This window comes from Cinclus cinclus, chromosome 1 (assembly GCF_963662255.1).
Source record: "Cinclus cinclus chromosome 1, bCinCin1.1, whole genome shotgun sequence".
Classification (NCBI taxonomy): Eukaryota; Metazoa; Chordata; class Aves; order Passeriformes; family Cinclidae; genus Cinclus; species Cinclus cinclus.
In genome coordinates, this window is record NC_085046.1 from 68,651,999 (window position 1) to 68,671,109 (window position 19,111).

The 19,111-nt window shown below is 46.3% G+C and overlaps 1 protein-coding gene across 2 annotated transcripts; it reads right to left on the reverse strand.

The window, feature by feature from the left end:
* Positions 1 to 594: 594 nt before the first annotated feature.
* Positions 595 to 7,461, reverse strand: PSMG4 (proteasome assembly chaperone 4). 2 transcript variants are annotated; one of them, XM_062499292.1, is made up of 4 exons: positions 7,440 to 7,461; positions 6,131 to 6,282; positions 5,932 to 6,007; positions 595 to 803 (listed from the first exon to the last, which is right to left on the reverse strand). In XM_062499292.1, exons 1-4 carry the CDS (start codon positions 7,459 to 7,461, stop codon positions 682 to 684), a joined length of 372 nt encoding a protein of 123 aa, XP_062355276.1. In that variant the 3' UTR covers positions 595 to 681. The 2 variants fall into 2 exon arrangements, with proteins under 2 accessions (XP_062355276.1, XP_062355268.1); XM_062499284.1 differs by lacking the exon at positions 7,440 to 7,461 and having other exon boundaries at positions 6,131 to 6,331.
* Positions 7,462 to 19,111: the final 11,650 nt, after the last annotated feature.

Here is a 19,111-nt window from a genome sequence, read left to right on the forward strand (position 1 = left end):
TCATGATAGCAGACATCTCTGATTTTATGTATATGCTCAATTTACATATGATGCTCTTCTAGCAGCCTGACAGATTTATCTATTGCTCCAGAACTCGGCTTGTGCTTTTTCCTTCTACGTAGTCCTCAGGGATGCATAAATAACCCTTTGTGAAATCCTTTTAGTGTTCTTAGTGTCCAGGGGATGGAAAGAAATCAATTGTTTAGCACCAGTACTACAACCACGAAAGGCTAAAAGGACAAAAGTAATACTTGTGTCACAGCTTTACCATACAAAAATGCGGGGTTTCTTTATTTGAACACTAAAAGCCACTATACTATGTTCCATACTAGTACACAGTAGATTAATTGTATAGCTAGATAGCATTTGGAACTGACTTGCCATCAGATCCCAGTACTGTGTGGAGGCCAGAGACCACATGCACTTTTACAATGATGTTCATCCACTGCAGCATCCATTTGCTATCCTACTTGGCAGGGTAGCAAAAAAAATATGTTTGCTTTGAAAACTCAAATTATATTTGAAGAAGAGAAAATCCAAGTCAAGTGTATCTATATTTAATAACAACCACAAATTCAATCAAAATAATACAAAAGAAATATACTAACTTTATGTCAGTGTGAAAATTGAAATCAGTTTTTCTGAAACAAAACCTTCATCTTCTTTTACAATGATGCGCAATCAGAACTTGTCTGGAAAAGCTGTCATTTCTTCTTTGATCCTGTTTTCTATGAGTAAGGTGAAATTGCTGTCTGTGTTTTGAAGATTGTAGCTCACAAATATCTGCTTTTTGGTCTTGCTGGCTAAAACACAAAGCAGAGTAGTCAGACAGAGTTTATTCTTATATAAAAGTGATGATGGTATTTGAGCAAGCTTCTTAAAAAGCCACATCATGCAAATTCCTAAGATGTTCTCCACTCCTGCTGGGCTGGGTGCAGTTATAAAGGAACAGCAGAACAAGTCCCTGACCACTGGGGCGTTGGGCAAGATTTTGCACATCACAGAAGTGAGCAATATAAGACTACACTGGTGACTGTCAACTAGTTTTTGACCTGACACAATACACTTGTGGAAATCCTTCAGTGCTTGTAGTGGATTTTTGGACACTTCCTAAATACCTTACATTGTAAGTGAAACCACAGACTGTACTGGACTCTTAGTACTGAAATTCAGAGTTGTAAATCTGTGCTGTATAAAACATTAGAGGGAAAGTGCACAAGAAGTGATTGGACCCAAATTAACTAAGTTCTGTTTTTTTTATTGAAACCTTAAAAGGCCATCAAAAGCTATGCCCCAGTTCTGTCTAAACTCACTGTCAATTTTGTTTCCCCTTAACCTTTCTTCATACAGTGTGTATGAGTGCTCCAAGAGGATGGAGAGCCTTTGCTAAACATGATGAAGCCAAGCACAAGTTCCAGGCTACTGTAACGACAAGTACCTAGAGAGAGGTGCTACAAAAATTAAGAGCTGCCTTCTGTGACAGAGCTAATTAACAGTGATTAAAAAACCTGTCCAGTGGGACAAGATGACTTAATTATCAGAGTAGAAGAGATAATACCAAGTGCTTTATAAATAAAATATGCCATCCTACTTAGATTTTACCATGGTAATATAGCAAATTCATGGCTTTCTTTATATATTACTGAAGCTACACTTTGTGAAAAAATGTAAGAAACATATAGGAAAAACAGGCACTAAATTTAAATTGAGTTGTGTAAAATAGAAGACAAAAAATAGTATTTGGGTCACAAGATATTTTTGTCTGGGAATGAGCTGGGAGGTAATGATCCCAGACACAAATCAGACTGTTCTACTGAATATTCACAAATGTCAACTGAATTTTTAAAACTTCAAAATAGAGACACTAGGACTTCTAAGATCTCAATTCTTTCTAATTGGGACTCTAAACAGTTAAATACAGAAAACTCATCTATATGTACATATAAAATGTAGTTAAACAACTCCTTTAAGGCATTTTCATTATGCAAATGATTTTTTTATTATTTTCTATTCTAACAGGTTACTAGCTTCCTGACTCAGTAAGTAGAGCTGCTTCTGAAATGCAAGGACTCATCTACCTTTTAAGACTTAGCACTACAAAATGCTGATATAATGCACTGTGGTGCTCTGACTGCAAAAATTAGCACCTGGCACTAGAATTTTGTGGTATAAAGCAGCATGGTTTGTAAGCACTAGTGCTTCATCATCATGCCCTACATAAATGCAATGCTAATTCTGAACTAATTAATACCATTATCCTAGCTAACAAAACTATACAGTGCACTGCAGTGTCAAAACTTCTTAATTATGTTTGCCTATAGAGTCTCTGGGATGCTGTTCCAGTTCCCAGGAAGTGTGAATCTGGGAGTCCCTCCGGGCTGCCTGTGCCAAGGATCTCTGTTCCCAGAGCTCTGCCCCAGCTGTGAGGGGCATGGGGCTTTTCAGTCCCTGCTTCCCAAGGATTCAGTTGGACACATGCACTCCTGTGGAAAGGACAAAAGAGGACAGATCTTATGCCTCTGTGGAAGACCTTCTTCAGCTTCAGAGTAAATCTGCAGAAGACTGCAAAAGACAAGGCTTACCTAAAAAGCCCTCCAGCAGGCCTGCTTCCCATGCAGCCTGGTTTACAACCCTTACTCCACTGTCTCTTCCAAGAGGAGGAAAAACATCCTTGACAGCCATAGTCTGGGATGAGCTGCGTACCAGGAGAAACTACAGCAGCACAGATCTTCTCCTACAACCCCATGTACAGAGCAAAGGCCTGAACCCAAGCTTGAACAGCAGCTTAGCAGGAGCAGAAGAGGCAGGACAAGTGTTAGACATTAGCTTGTAGACTATTTATTCTAGAAAAGAGGTGATGAAAGTGACTGGTGCCCAGCTGAGAAATACTCAAAGAAAAGGTTGAGGTGATCTTCACCAAGAGTCTGCCAGTCCCTACAGAAGGAAGATTGAAAACCTGGCACTAATCAGTTGTGCAGCACAAAGCACAGTGATTTCAGGATATGCATATGAGGGAGGCACTAATGGACAAGAACTTTCTCAAGAATTGGCCTCCAGTATCCTACAGGAAACATTCTTAGAATTTGGGTTTATTGACTAATGAGACACATCTTGTGCCAAGGCAATCAGGCAGGGTGGTGGGAAACAATCCCTGCACCTCACAGAAGCAGATGTAGATAGACGTATGTAGAAAGAGGAATAAGAATGAAGTGCATGTGTCTTCAGCAACAGAAAAAAAAAAAATCAGAAATATGGAAGGAGATAGTCAATACATAAAATGCAGCTGTTGTGGCTAGGACCCCTACCAAACTATAAAGAAAACAAAAGGAGAATGTGTGCACGGTGATGCACAGCAGCATGTAACTCCTGCTCCAGGGCAGGAAACATTGCATTCAATCATCTGACATTGCAGGAATATGTGGCAGATGATGGAATGAGACTGGCAAACATAAGAAATGGAAGTAGTTATGTGCAAATGACATTGCATGCTACCCCTGCTAGTGCCTGTGGAGACATGAAACTGCACAGGAAAAAGTGGTAACGAGCATGATGGGGGGAGGAGACAGGAGAAAAACTGCCTGCCTGAAGGTTACCACGTGTCAGGATGGTTAAAAAGGCTACCTTGGAAGTACAACTATGAGTCAGACTTGGCTGTGAAGAGCATCTCTGCTGTTACAGATTTTTTGGGAGTAACAAGGATTTAAATTCCCAGAGAAAAACTAAACACCAATAACAGCAAAGCTAGGTATTTCTAGCTGAGGTCGAGCACAGATTTCCTTAACAAGCACTTCTTGAAACAAAGATACAGGGATGCTTGTTGATGATCTTGCAGATCCACTGGTCTCAGGATAAATAAATCAAAAAATAGATAAATTAATTTGGACTAAGTGACCATAAATTGACCTAAATTGCTGGACTGTCAAAAGCCAGCCTAAGGACTATGGTGTGAGATTTCAAAAATATGTATTTCGTTTCCCAGAAGCTCAGGTAAAGAGCAAGCACAAAATTATTCAAAGCCGTAAGTGTATTATTGACTCTCCCCTTTGAACCAAAGGTGAAAAAGGTCTATAGGCCTTCCTCAAAATAATGTACCTTAACCAGGACCACACAAGCAAGAACAGTATATAAAAATAATATGAAAAGAGCTGACTGGCAGGAAAACCTGCAACTCAGTGGAGAAATGTCACGGATAGAGAGGAACATGGATCAAAAGCCTAGCTGGGCCACAGCTGTCTCAGAGGTTTAAGATGAAATAATAAAAGACACCTAAAGTACACAAAGAAAAAGAAAATAGGAAGGGTGCATTATACTCCAAGGGTAAAAAGTAACCTATAGACCAGTACCAAGCAACAGTATCAGTTCTCAGTACCAAAGTATGGGAAATTAGTAATGCAAATAACAAAAGCACCTTAAGAAAAAAGAAAAAAAAAACGGCAGCAAAACTAGACAACTCACTAGGAGAAAGAAAAGTCAGATGATTCAGGCAGCCTCTGTCCTAGAATACTGAAAAAACTAATGGAAGAAATGGCAAGTTATTATGAACTTCAGCTACGCAATATCTAATAAATCTTTTAAGAGTGAAGATAGCAAGCACATGTACAAAAAAAAAACCACACTAGTCACTACGATAACTTAGAGTTGTCAGCTGGGCTGCAACACTACACAGAAGATCAGAGCAAGATTCAGAAGAAATGAGTGGCAAGGAGACCAAATGGAAAGTGGAATAAACCATTACACTTTATACAAAGCAAATCCTTTCTACATTTGTACTGACTTCCAGTAAGGCACCAATTACATGTAAAGAAGTTGTTTTATACAGTACTCCATAAAATTATTACTTAAAGTGGAAAGGATTGAACTCGGAGTGTAAAGAAAATTGTGCCACCAGGCTTGACTAAAACAGTGTCTATTAGAAGTTACTGTGAAGAAGAAAGATACTAATACTGCTTTTCAAAGATCAGTCTTGTGAGCAACCCTTTTTTCTATGTGGCCACGGAGGAGAAGCTGCTGTAGACTCAGTAAGTGCCTGACAACGCAAACTCAGGACCTACTGTCTGAAACGGAGATCAGCACAGAGATGCTTAATAATTCCGTGGCCTTTCCATCTGAAACAGAGGAAGCAAGGTGAGACTGAGCAGCTCAGCATGTTGCTTTTAAAACCTGGTAACAAGCACATCAGCAGTTCACCAGTTGGAGCTGCATCAGCCACCAGCAGCTGATGATGAGTAATCAGCATGATACAGCTGTCAGAGCTGCAGAAGCCCTAGGATGCATTAGGACACGGGAGTTTGCAAGCTGACGTCAAGATTCAGGATTTCAGCTATTGCAGTAGCTGTAGTATGCTGCACGTGATGGAAATGGAATCATCCCAAGCGGTGCCCATTTGGGTCAGTCAGATCAAGGCCAGGCATCTGTGAGACAGCCCTGGACTTCCCAGGGAGAGAACTTCTTGGAATGTGGGAGTTAAAAGGTGCGAGATGTGATGAGGGTTGGCTTCATCTTCAGGAAATATGCAGGTGCCTGGCATGACGGCCACCTCGCCCACCAGCACAGCAGTGTCACAGGTTTACAGAGAGGTCACTTGAAACCCCCCTCGACAGGCGCAACGTGTGCTGCCGCTGCCTCGCACCCAGAGCCAGGGAAAGGATATCAAATAATTCACTTCTGATAGTGCAAAGCATGCTCAAGGCCGCTGACTCCAGGTGCCGCAGACTCGTATAGGGATGGATAAAAAAAGTAAATCGGTGGTTTGGATGGAAACTGCCGCAACCTGCAGCACTGGAGGCTCTGCGGCCGGGGCAGCGCGCTCCGCATCCCTCTGCACCCACCCAGCCCGGGCTGGTGGCTCAGGGCCACCGGAGAGGCCCGGGCCGGTCCCGACCCGCGCGTTCCCGGCGGGAGGCGGCTCCCATCTCCCGCGCCCGCACCTACCCAAGCGCTGCGCCAGGCAGGAGGAGGCGGTGTCCGAGGGGTCCCCCAGGAGAGAGGCGGCCACCGGGATGCTGTCCTGCAAGTGGAGCACAGCACAAGGCGCGGCTTAGCGCCGGCAGCGCGGGTTAGGGGCGGCGGGGCCGCCATCCAGCGCCGCGGGGCTCCGGGGGACGAGCGGGGCCCCGGCAGCGACACTCACACGGGGGCTGCACATGGCGACGGCCAGGCTGGCCAGGGCGGGCGCGGCGCCCACCCAGAGGAAGAGCGAGTCCCGCAGCCGCATGGCGTGGAAGTGCACCCGCTGCTCGCCCAGCTGCCCGCTGAAGTCGTGCAGGGCGATGCCGCCCGCCGCTCCGCCGCCGCCCGCCGCCTCCATCCGCCGCTTCTCCCGGCGCCGCCAGGCCTGAGCACGCAAGGCCCGAGCGGGAGGCCGGGCTCAGCCCGCCCCGCGGCCCCGGGGAGGCGGTGCTCGCTCCGCTCCGCTCTGCTCCGCTCCGCCGCGCCCGCCCCGCCGGGAGGCACCGCCCCCGGCACCGGCCCAGCTCTGCCGCCCGCCCCGTCCGGCTCCCGGGGGATGAGCGCTTCCCGCCCCCCCCAGGGAATATCCGGACGCGCACACGGACACCCGCACCGGTGCCCGCCCCTCCACCGGGCCTCCCCTGTGTCCGTGCCCAGACCCCGCCAGTGCGGACACGCACGCCCGGGTACAGCCCCCCGGGAGCGTGCCTCCTCCGGGCCCCATACCTCCTAAACTTGCAATTCCCCCGGTCGGTGCTCACCCTCTCCGTTTCCCGCTATTCCCCTCCTATTCCAAAAGGCACAGCCCCCTCCCTCTGTGTGGGAGCGCACCCGCAGCCCCGGTGAGCCCCCGCTCCGTGCACGGCTTCCCGGGGCTCACACCTCCCCGGGCTTTGCCCCGCTGCCCGCCCGGGAGAGGGATAAAGCGGAGGCAGCCGCAGGGATGGGGAAACCCCGCTAGGTGGCAGGTGAACCCCTGCTTGCGGACTCAAGCCTGGACAGTGGTGCCTCCAGGGAGTCACCCGAGAGGAACCCCGGGGTTTCAGGCTAAAGAGAAAGAGATAGAGTGGTGCTCTGCGCCCTCGGGAAGGGAGAGGAAGGGCACGGCGACCTTGGCTTCATTCGCCTGTGGGGTTTTTCAGCACTGGGCATCTACAAAGCGATTCGGGTTTGCTTCGCTCGGGAGAATATGGAGCCGTGAATAATTAAAAGCCCTACTTTGGGTGTGAATTTTGTGCTCATCCCTCTTTCCACCGGAGCACAGTAAAGTCGGTCATTACTGGAGAGGATTTTCAGTAACTGTACCGTCTGTTGCTGATAAGAATATTGTCGGTTCCCTGATAGCCGTGAGCCCTTTACAATTGGAAACATATCTCTTCATGCCACCGGCAGGGCAATCATCGCTGCACAAAGAACAAGCACGTTAAGGGTGCTTATTAACAGATTGGCTTTTTAATCAGCATTTCCTCTGCCTCCGGTTTCCTACTTACCGCTAGAAATTAAAATTTCCATTTCTAAATGGTAGGATTTCATTTTCCCATTGAGGAAAAGGGTGGAAAGAAAGGAATCCTTCATCACTTTTCTTCCCTGAGCCGCTCCAGTTCTCCTGGCATCTGCCAAAAGAAAATCCTCAGCCCTGTTCATTTCTGCCCATGCTGCCGCACTGACACTAAATCCCAGGAGGCAGCTAAACCCGGCTCAGCTGCCATACCCCGACATCCCACGGCACAGGATCAACTTGAGGGGGTGGGGGGGCGGGGTCGCACGCCACCTCCCCTGCCCTACATTTGTCACTTGCTTCTTGCAAAAAGCATTATGGGATGTATGGTGTCATCCCCACTGTGTCTGCCCCCTGCCTCGCTGCTGAAACAGGATCAGGCTTGTGCTGGTCCTTCCGTGTACCCCACTCTACAGCCAGTCCCAGCTCTTTCCCTCGACATGGGTCGGTCCCTCACAAGGTGAGGCACTGCAGAAGCTGAATCTTGTGTTGGAGCTCAAACATCAGACTTTCCCTATCCCCACAGTCTGTTTCAACTGTGAAAACAGGCAAATAGGTGACACGAGCCACCTTGGAAAGGAGGCAGTGTTGGCTGCATGGACCAAACACTTCCCTCTCTCTGCAGCTGGGTAGCTGCCAGCCAAAACAGCCAGAAGCATTGCAGGAATAAAAATCTAGGAACAGGATAAAATGTCTGCCGGGAGTCACACAGGTGGTGGTGGTGAGATTCCTGTGGTTAGACACCTGCAGGTGATGGAGGAATTTGCCCCAGGCTTGCTTGATCAGTGGAGAGAAAAGGAAATATTAGGGAAGAATTCACTTAGACTCTTTTAGGTCTCTCTTTCGAGAGAGAAGGAACCCCTCTTGCCTGGTTTCCATTGACTTGAAAGGAAGTGGAGGTGAAAGGTAAGGTGTTCTGCAGCTTTGCAGACAGATTTATTCACGTAGGCAAATCCTTTAAGTGTTCAGAGCCAGTTTCTTTGCTATGCTGGGTCAGAGTTGGCTTCTGCAATGGAGTCCTAGTGAAGGATCTGTTCTAACAAAATTCCAGCTCAATGTGTCTTCCCACAAAGTAGAAGTTTGAGCCTCCTAATGTGCTAAACCTTTGTTAAAGTCATCTGCTGGGCTGAAGTAAGAATTTCTTCGCTGGTCTTTCCATGTCAGGTGCAAGTGTCTGGTGCTGCTTCTGAGGCTGTCTCCAGGCTTGCTTCTCCCTACAGGGAACCGCCTCTATTTGATCACACTGTGATATATTCCTCTTCTGACTCCTCTTTTGGAGTCTTCTCCGAAGTGCTTGTGACTTCCGTTATCCTAAACCTTGCAGACCTCTAAAAGTAAGTCACAGGGCTCCTCTGCACATTAGCAGTTCTGCGTGTTCGATACTTCTCTGTGAAATGCAGCTGCTCTCTGTAAATCATGCTACATCCTTGTTTAAGCTCAGAAGAGGAAAATCATTTATCTAGTGACTAAAATGCTGGTTAAGCATTTTTATTTGCAGTGCAGGTGTGTGAGTAGAGCTGTGCAGAACCAGACTATCAAGTGTGAAATGAATTTCTTGATTATAGCACTGCAAGGTCATGAGAATCCCTACAAAATGAGAGGGGAAAACACTCTATATGTGTATGGAACCTCTTTCATTTCCTTTAAAATACTCATTTTTTTTTTTTTTTTTTTTCCCATGGCCTTGAAAGCAGTGCCAATAAGTCTGCCTTGTTTGTCAGGTATGAGGCTGGAATGAGCCTCAGCTGTAATGAGACACTGGAGAGGGAAATAATGATAAAGTAAACATATCTTAGCAAAAAGCACTGCATGTTTGTATGTATGTGAATGTACTGCTGCTCAGGTGAGATCCAAGGTCCAGGAGACCTCATTAAAGGTATGTACTTTTACCCACCTTGTTCTTCTCCTAAAGTTAAGTCACCCATAAGAGCCACTAGATCCTAAACCTTGATTTTTACTGATCATCATCTCCCCTCCAGTACAGTTTCAAGTGAGAAGTAAATCTTCTTCCTGGTAATGGTGGAGTTAAGACCCATAAAATATAGTTATGAACTGGGATATCATTGAGAGCAGCAATTTTTTCTGATTCCAAAATGTATTCTGTGCTTTGTCTTCTGCATGAATAGAGTGAATTTGACCTGTGAGAAGGCAGGTAACCATTAGTGTGTATCAGCAAACCTCTCTGCTGATGCCTAGAATGTTCTAGTTTTCTTGATTTGTCATCCTTCTGCAGAGGAGTAAATGACTCTTGATAAAGCCATGCAAAATCTTCCAGCTGCTCTGCTAAGGCTCCATGACACCAGGCTGCTGTTGCAGTAGTTGTGCTGTAGTCCCAAGCTTCCAGGGATCTACTTTCTTTGAGACTTGGATTCTTGTTGTATGTAGACTTCCATTAGTGGCATTGATGGCTGAGGGAGTGGTCTTTTCTCTCCCTCTACATCAAGGCACCTGAGAATCTGGGAAAAATAATACTTCCTTTTTTTTTTTTTTTTTTTTTTTCTTCCATCATTGCATGGTTTTTCTCAGCTGGATCCATCCTCTGACACAGATTGTTGTGCCTCTGCTCAAAAACCTGTGGTGGCACCATGGAGGGCAGAATCAGACAAGCATGAAAGGGAGAATTGTCTCTGCTTACACTTTACAGTTATTATGGTTGTGAAGCTGTGATGATCCTAACAAGTCTTAAGGAGTGGCTGGGCCAGTCCTCGCTCATGCTCAGCTAATATGATAATAAGTCAGTCTGGGGAATCAAAGTGGTCAAAACCTTTTCCTGGGATCCTGGCATGGGTTGTTGGTTAGATCTGATAGGAAGTTGCTTCTGAATGATCTAACTATGGCCATGGGAGTAACCTGAGGACTCAAAACACTTTGTCAAACATTGATCAACCTGTGTTGTAGTCTCAGAAAAAGAGATGGAAAGAGAATCCAGGCTGGAACTTCTGAAAAAGTTGCAGAAAATGGAGGAATCAAACTTGTGAACTTGTATGAAAATCAATTAAAGAGATTTGCAAAGGGACTGCACTAAGTTCATGCTATGAATCTTGCAATCCAAAGCAATATTAAAGCCAGCACTCTCTGAGAAAAACGTCTAAAAACCACTAGTAAGCAGATGCAATATAGAGATGTACAAGCAATTCCACAACTGCAGTAGCTGCTAAGACAGTGTTAGCAGAACTGCTAAAAGACCTCCTCAGCATACATGTTGGTACCTAGGCAGGCATTGCTACAAGAAAATTCAGACTTCCACTTTTTTGGGGGGTTTTTTGGGTGGGGTTTGTGACCTCAGCTGTTAGAATTTCCGTACAAGTGGGATGAAGGTGGCACAGCAATTCTCTGTCACTTGTGATCCTCCGCACAATGTGTTTGATTAGAAATCATGTCTGTTAGGTTTTGTGCCCCACTGACCCAATGGCCTCCTGCAAATCCCTCCTACCCTTCTTTATTTCACTTGTTGGCAGACTGGAATAGTACAACTGTTGCCTATCTCCCTGCAGCTGAACACAAACTCCATGTGACACATAGCTTGTAAGGACCTTTGTGAGCCCAGCCTAAATTTCTGCTGTTATCAAATCAGACAGTTTCCTTTCATTGTCATATGAGTCATTGGAGGACTCGTCCTTAGATCTCTTGGAGCATTTGAGACATGTGGTTTCGTAGCTACTGGACAGGAGGCACTAACACGGAGTGACTCACTGCTCCCCTTGGGGACAAGAGGTTTATGCAGACAATTGGAAATCATATTTTGTATGCAGGCAGACCACTTCATGGTGGAGAATCCCAAAGTGTCTTACCAGCACCAACTCTCCTACACAAATGTCAGCAGCTGTAGTGAGATCTGCAGGAGCAATGGGTTACTACACACTTGTGGCCTGACAGGGAAGGACACAGGTGTGAAAACTTAATGGAATTGACTTTCTGAAAGCCTGAGAAGGGAAGGACAAAGAGATAGTATGAGATAGTATTGAAAAATGTTTTCCTTTATGTTGCTTCATTCAAATCCTAGATCTTATGTGACATACAACACACCTGGTGGATCCTGATATTCTTCTGTCCCTGGGTCACCTAGCACAGTACAAGGTCAGGGTACAGAACATGCAGAGGGTGTGTGGTGTCCTGAACCTAAGGGAACATCAGTCTGCTGCAGACTCGAGGGCCCACTTGCCTTCTCAGGTTGCAGAGAGTCACGTTCATAGCCATGAAAATTACTGATTCAACATGCAGCACTGGCAGCCACATAAACAAAGGTTTGACCGAGATTCAGGCTGCTTTGGGAGTGGAGTGAAATTCCTTTTTTTGACAGATAGTTTGCTGTTGCCATGGTTATGGAACTTGCTGCACTTCTGGTCTCTTCCCCACCCCTCTGGGTACTTTCCTTCTGCTGATGCCAGGATTTCCATGAATCTTATTTTGCTCTTTACACTGAGCCTTGGACTTAATAGTCTCTGTCACAAGACCCTTAACCTGCAGGTCCAACTGGATGTGCCCACATATGGCTTCTCCCATTCTCCAGCATGGCAGCAAGGCCCTGCCTCTCAGTCTGGTTCTCCGAACAGCCACTCTCTTTAATTGCTTTTTAAAGTGATGCCATGGCCTTTTCATTTTTCCATTTACAAGCAGGCAAAACTAGCTGTACAAAATCAGCTTTGATTATTTTGCATCCTCTTGCCTGGGCAAGGCAGGAAGCTAACAGGCCTGGCATTGTCCCTTAGCAGCCTCCCAGTCTTCACTCAGAAGTTCCTCAGCTCAATTCAGTTTTTTTCTCTCAGCTTTTTCTTCCTGCTCTGTTGAACACAGTGGTTTTGCAGAAAGAATGAATGTCTCAAATGATTGTTTGTACATTACTAGCGAGCAGCAAATGTCACCTGAGCCATAAGGATATGGCTGCTTTGGCCAGGATCTCTGAGTTCCTAGCACAGTTCTTGAAAAGCATGATTTAGACCTCGGGTGTATTTGATTTCCTAGCAGAAGTACCTCAGATGGCTATTGTTTGACACCTCATCAGTGTATCTGATGTTATTGATTACACAGGATTTAACTTTCACAAACCTCACTTAAGTGATCTGTTTCCAAATTCCTGAGTTTAAAAACATTTAAAATAGTTCACAATAGTGGCCAAAGATGGGGGTGTTCCCCATTTTCATGACAATTGAACAAACAGAATAGTTTCATTGTGAGAACACATCTCCCTAGGAAAATGTTGTTGGTCCCTTTACTGCATATTCAAAGTATGATCCTAAGAGGCTGAAACTGCATCTTCAAAAAGTCTGTGTCCTGCCCTTGAACAGCAGCTGAAAAATATCCTTCTCTGCTGCCTCTCAGAAAGCATCAGAAATTTTCTCCCTTTACTGCTTTTGTGTTTGAAAAAGCTGGTGCCAGGCACTGTTGCTGCTATTACAGTGCCCTGGGGTGGATGGTGGCCTTCCTCAGGATTGAAAGATTTGTGTTCATGAAGTTATATGCTTCTCGTGAGGCAAACGCAAATCGGTGAAAAATATCCCTAAATCCTGTGAAGAGCCGTAAATGGGAAAATGGGAGGAGAGAGCAGGACAAAGGAATTCATGCCATTTGGAAGTGATATATTTTTTAAATGCATTCAGAATCTGAGCCAGCCTCTACACAAATCAGTTGAAAAGGTACCTGCTCCCGTGAGCAGAAGAGAAAACCTTGTAATGATGAACCTCACTTAGCCATCGTGTAAAATGCTGCAGTGTGCGCTCAGAGGTAGTGCTGGATGGTTTGCTTACCTACCTACATCCTCACCTGTGCCAAGGTGAGGCTTCAGCCCATAAAACCCGAGCAACTCTATGGACACAGGTCGGCTCTCTCTCTTTCCTGCTCCCCTACAAGCGCCTATCAAGAACCTACACCAATGTCTCCGAGTGATAATGTCAGCGCTGGCGCAGTGCTCCTGTGACACCACACCCCAATTTTGCCGCCTTTTCCTCATCACTTTAACTTCAGCGCAGGGATTCCTTAAAGCACAAGGGGAAGGAAGGCATGGAAATGGTGCTTTCAGCTGTGCTCTTGGTTCCGTCTTGGTGAGGATGCTTCCAGCTTTAGTAAACCAGACGATCAAAGCCTTTGTGTAAATCCTGCCATCAGGAGAGCGGTTGTACTGCTGCACTGACAGCACAGCACAGTACTACGCAGCTCCCCCAAACCCTGCTTTTTTCAGCTGCAAGCTCCTGATACCCGGATCATCTCCCTCCAGCCCAACACGGGACGGCAACTGGTCCGGGGACAGAGAAATCTCTGTGATTTCCTTTGCCAGTAAGACAGATATTTAATATACATATGAGTAATCTGGGAGACCGGTTTTCTGAGCCTTAAAAATAATATTTATTTTTTTTCCATTCTTCTCAGAGGCACCTGAGAGGCCAACGCAGCTGCTTGATAAGGTCTTTGCAATTAATTTGCACGATCATGCCTTTAGCAAAGGGAAAAATGATGTGTTAACGAGTTGACAAGCACACTCTTACAACAAGCAGCGCTGCCAGCCGCAATGTAACTGCAGGGAGGAGAGAGCAGGGTGGTGGCAGAAGACCTTGAAAAAAAATTCTTTGTTCAAACCGGTTACAAAGACTTCTGCTTCCCTAACATACCAAAACCGAGCTGGTCGAGGGAGGCAACGAATTCAATAGAAATTAGACTTAGTTCCGATGCAGGGCAGCTTGTTGCTATCGGGGTTTCAATGATGAGTCGTTGGGGTGGAAAGAAAAAATTGTTTTGACCAAGGAGAATCGAAACAAAAAAAGGAGTATTTGCCGGGCAGGTGGCTCCTGTAGCGCTGCGGTTCCAGATTATGACCTGACGGCTGCAAATAAGGGTCTTGCCAGCATTTCTACCCTCTGACACTGCCATTTGCAACAAGATCCTCAAACTGTGTAAATTTGTCACATTTTACTTCAGCCCGAACATATACACACATCCAAAAAAATCCTGCTTATGAAAGAAAGGAGCAAAACCAGATTTCAAGAATAACTCAGACAAGCAAGTGAATATTTTCTTTCATGCCTTTCTCCTTTGCATTTACTGAATTTGTTCCACATGAATGTAGAAACAGCTGCATCAGCAACAGTACTGAGGCTGGAAACTTATTAATATTTATGCCTGGCAAGCAGAGCACACAGGAATCAAAATGCTTTCCCATCATTGGTTCAGGGACCCCAGCGTCCATTCAACATCTTGCCACATTTGGTGGCCAGGCAAGTGGATTTATTAGAGAGCAGATCAATTTCTCATCAACACTCTCACCCGGTAGTAGGCAAACTGCCCTTTGCCTCTTCTTACCTGCTCTTTGCTTTTCTTCATTTAGTAATTTCCTAATTAGAGGAGCTATTTCTCATCTCTCTTTTGCACTTCTGTCGTTTATATTCCCACATATTATATATTATTGAAGACTTTGTAGATCTTTGAACTATAATTATTATTATCATTAATATTATTATTAGCTTATATGGGGGCATATGCATCAGCCTTAGTGTGAATGAGATGAACCAGGAAACAACACTGTCACAGGTCCATTATGTGCTATGGGAAACCAAATGCACAATATGTGGCACTATGCACATGAAAGGTGTCATGTGGTCTTGGGATGTCCTTTAGAAACTCCTTTGGGGCTTCTTACTGCTGTAATTTTTGCTGACAAAGTGTTGCAGTGAGAGTCCTTAAGATGAGGCTGGGGAGTTTTGTTTCTGAGAATACAGTGGGGTTCTGCCTGTCAGCCTTGCTCCAGCTTTTGTTTCGTGAAAGCAATCCTTATGCTGTGTAATAAAGAGGAACTGGTGAGCAGACAGGTGCTCTCAGAAAAAAAAAAATTAAACAGTTACAGAGTTTTAACTATTTGCTAGGAACAATGACTTGTAGCAGCAGTAAAAGAGAAAAAAATTATCTTGCGATCTGGCTGAAGCCCACGGTGGGGAGAGCTTCAGAAGCTCCTGGTCTCAGCAGGGATGAGGCCAGGGATGGCCCAGGATGGGCAGAATTGGCAGGGGCTAGGGGCAGCTGCCCCGGCCCTGGGCCCTGCTGGCAAGCATGGCAGCACTGTAGAGGTGACCCTGCTCCCCGGGGTGCTGCTTAGGAGGACATGGGGACTGTGAATACAGCAGGTCCATGGCCCAAACCTCACCCACTGGGGCTTGTTGAGTGGCCAGAGCCCACTCAGCAGACAGGATGGTGTGAGGCCACTGCTGACCAACCTTCCCTGTCAGGTCCTGGATCACCCTGTGCATGTCCCATTTGGCACACATTGGCATTATCCTTGCGTACTGTGGCCTGAAGGCAGCTTGGCTTTGAGCTGTGGGGTTTAAGCATTGCACTGATGGGCAGAGACCGACTCTGGTGTGCTGGCCGGGCAGCTGCAGGCAGAGGGAGGAGGGCTGGACTTCACTGCTCCCATGAACCCACCTTCAGTGTTGATGCATTGCAGTTTTCGGCTGCCTCTCTGTTTTCTTCCTTTAGGATCCCGCAGATTTCCACCCTGTCCTTTAGCCACAGATGATCATGTTCCTATAATCCTCTGCCTGCATTTGTACCTTTTCTTATTAGGCAGGGAGCTGTGCTGCTGGCTTTCCCACAGCTTAGCAATTTTCTTGGGAGTCTGGGTCTGAGCGGTGTAGTTGGGCTATGTTACAGCCAGGGGTTTTGTTGGGAGCGAGGGTAATGAGGGTCACAGCACACAGCTGTGGCTACTGCCAGCCTTGTCCTTTCCCAGCAGCTGGTTCTGGTGGCTCCAGCCACTGACACAGACTGCAAGCAACCTGTATGCAAAACCATGAGGACACATGGAAATGGAGATACTCAACAAAATTTTGTTTGTAAAATGTTCCTTCTCCATCTGCACCACTCTGAGCTCCTCTCAGATGTACAGAGGGTCCTCCCAGCCCACCCCTCACTGACCCTCTGCTGAGTTACGATGGACCACGGTGAGGAGCAAAATATTGGTTTGCCTTAAGTGACCTAATGAGCTACACTAGATGTCCAGCTTGGTCTGTGGTCTAAGACCTCAAGTCATGAGGGTCCAAACTTCTTTCTAATTGTTGTACAATACAGCATCTTTCTCCCCAATATATAGAAGGTCTAGGTGCCTCTCTTAGGGGTTTGAGCATAACTTCAAGGTCTGTAAGGGATTTCCGTCCTTCTGAGAGGAGGCATAGATGAGGAGTGGGATGTCATGCTGAGCCACGGGACGGTTGCAAGTTTCTTTTTAGAAAAAACATTCTAATGACCCACAAACTATGCTGCAGTACATCCCACAAAAGCACATATTTTCTATTATAAATTAATATGACTAAGTCTTTCCCTTGGGCTTTTGTTAGCTGGCTTTTGCAACCTTCTGCATCTAGCAAGGAAACCAGGACTTCTTTTCATCAGTGCCCACTTCAATAGCGTAAGACAGAGGCTCTGACGGTGATCACACCCAACCTTGTAGCGGGAGGATGGGAACCACAAAGGGAGGGGGAAGAGGACAAGTTAGATAAAACTGGGTTGATCCTCTGACCTTCATTAAACAAACTCTTGACTGTGATTGTGTTATTCCTCCTCTCTAACATCAAGAACGACTGTGAACAACCTTGCAAGCTGGCATTTCACCCGCCCTGCCACCGTTTCCGCCGTCCTCTACCCACAGTGCTTCTACATCCTGGCAAATCAGCCTGGCGAATGAAAATGTTGTGGGTTTTTTTTTTTTTTTTTTTTTTTTTTGTTTTGTTTTTTTTTTTTTTTGTGCAGCTCGTTTCTGCCGGGCGGGGGGGCGGTTGCCGGGGAGATGGGGATGGAGGAGCCCAGCCAGCCCCGGGGCTGGGGCAGGGGCTGCGCTGACAGACACAGCAGTGTGAGGCAGATCCAGAGAGAGCGGAGAGTGGCACGGGCAGCCAAGAGTTGAACACTTCATTTTCCTGCAAGTAATTCACAACAAGCTGTGCCGAGTCTTTGAGGAGCCCTCCGTCCCAAACGCTCACCTTCGAACTAAAATGGACTTTGTCTGAAGTATCCTGAAGTTATTTGAACGGCTGCCATTCACCTCTAAGGAGTCTGGTCTCGGGGCTGCAGAAAAGCTAGACCTGGGCTTCCTCTCTCATCTCTCTGCAAAGCAGCTGTTTATTTTAAAAATAAGCATTTCACATGTTTTATTTTTCTTACAGTCTCAACAAGTTCTATACAGTAGATATACTTGAATCCCCTCGCTTCAGAAATATGTATTAGTTTATTCTAAGGCAAAGCTGTTGGGGTGGGTTTCTTTCCTCTACTGTGAATAATCTGTTTTCCTTGAATTGGATTTTAAAATGGCTTCCTTTGAAGCCTCAAGCTGTTAGGAATGAGCTTAGCGTAGGTAAGGAGAACGTGTAAAATCAGCTACTCCCCTTCACACCGAAATGTCAGTTATTCTTCTCGTAAAAAACTAATGTGCAGTGTACAACACCCAGGATACTTGGAAATAATAGTAGCGAGCAGTCACAGTACCTGTATTTTGCACCAGCTCTGTTGTCACCGAGTTTTACTATGACAGGGTTTTCAGGAACACACCCGCCGCAGCCATGGGAAAGACTGGCATTACTTTGAATCGTTACCTGGAGCGGTCAGTGATCCCCTGGAGCTGCTAAATCTGCAAGCTGTTCTTGAACAAATAATTATAGATGAGGATGTTGATTATGCAGTTAGCATGCCACAAAAAAATGTTCGGTTGGAATTACAGCTACACATTATTTGCGAAGCGTAGTCAACCAAATAATTAAATTGCTCCTGACTTAGGCCAGTAGAAACAGATTTCACAGGGACTGCAAATGATCAGATTAATTTTTATCAGAATCCCTATTGAAGAGACAAACGTGAGGGTGTATTTTCTAGCATGCCTTTTGGAGAAGGGATGCCTTCTCACCGTAAGGCAAACAAAAGAAAGGTATGGATGCGTTGGCATATCAATCAGAGGAAACCGGGTTGTGTTGAAGATTGCCTTGGAAGAAAGTAAAATAAAATCCGGAGTAATCCATAGGCAAGGTTATAGATCTGCATAAAACCAGGTTAGAGAGATTAAGGACACCGGCACGTGAATAGAACAAAGGAGGGAGAAAGAAGAGGAAATACATTGAAGAAATGCGGGTTGAAAATGGTGATGCGCTTTAATCGGCACCCCTAGAGAAGCTGAATTGTAGAATAGATGAAGTAGCCTTCATCTAGCGGGTCGCTAAAATGGGGCTTAGTGGAGTCCCGCCGGCCGCTGGCTACGGGGCGCCTGCCTAGGCTCGGAGCAGCCTCCCGAGGGAGCCGCACCCTCCCTCCGCTGCACACGCACACCGAGACCGTGGTGAGAAACAGGCGATGCCGAGGAGGAGCCTCCACGCTGGGCTGACCGCCCCGAAGGGCACCGGGCACGGCGGGAACCATGACACCCTGCCCGTGCTCTTCCTCCCCGCGACCTCCTCCTCCTCCTCCGGCGGCGTGGGCAAGTGCCGTGCCCAGCCGGCCGCCGAGGGCCCCGCCTGCCCTCCCCTGCCACAGCTGTAATGCCCGCGGTTACATACGGGACTGCTCGAAAATAAAGTGGGGAATCAGAAATAATCTCTGGGGACCACACGTACAACCTTCTGCTTCCCCGCCCTTTCCTTTCTTCATCCCTCAGCACCCGTAAATCCGCAAAGAAGCGACGAAGAGCAAGACCCGCTTGCT

Coding starts and splice junctions, on each gene's coding strand:
- PSMG4 (XM_062499284.1), bottom strand. CDS start 6,307: ATGGAGGCGGCGGGCGGCGGCGGAGCGGCGGGCGGCATCGCCCTGCAC. Junction 6,008..6,130: donor TCGCCATGTGCAGCCCCCGT/GTGAGTGTCGCT, acceptor CTCCACTTGCAG/GACAGCATCCCGGTGGCCGC. Junction 804..5,931: donor CTGCCTGGCGCAGCGCTTGG/GTAGGTGCGGGC, acceptor TTTGTGTTTTAG/CCAGCAAGACCAAAAAGCAG.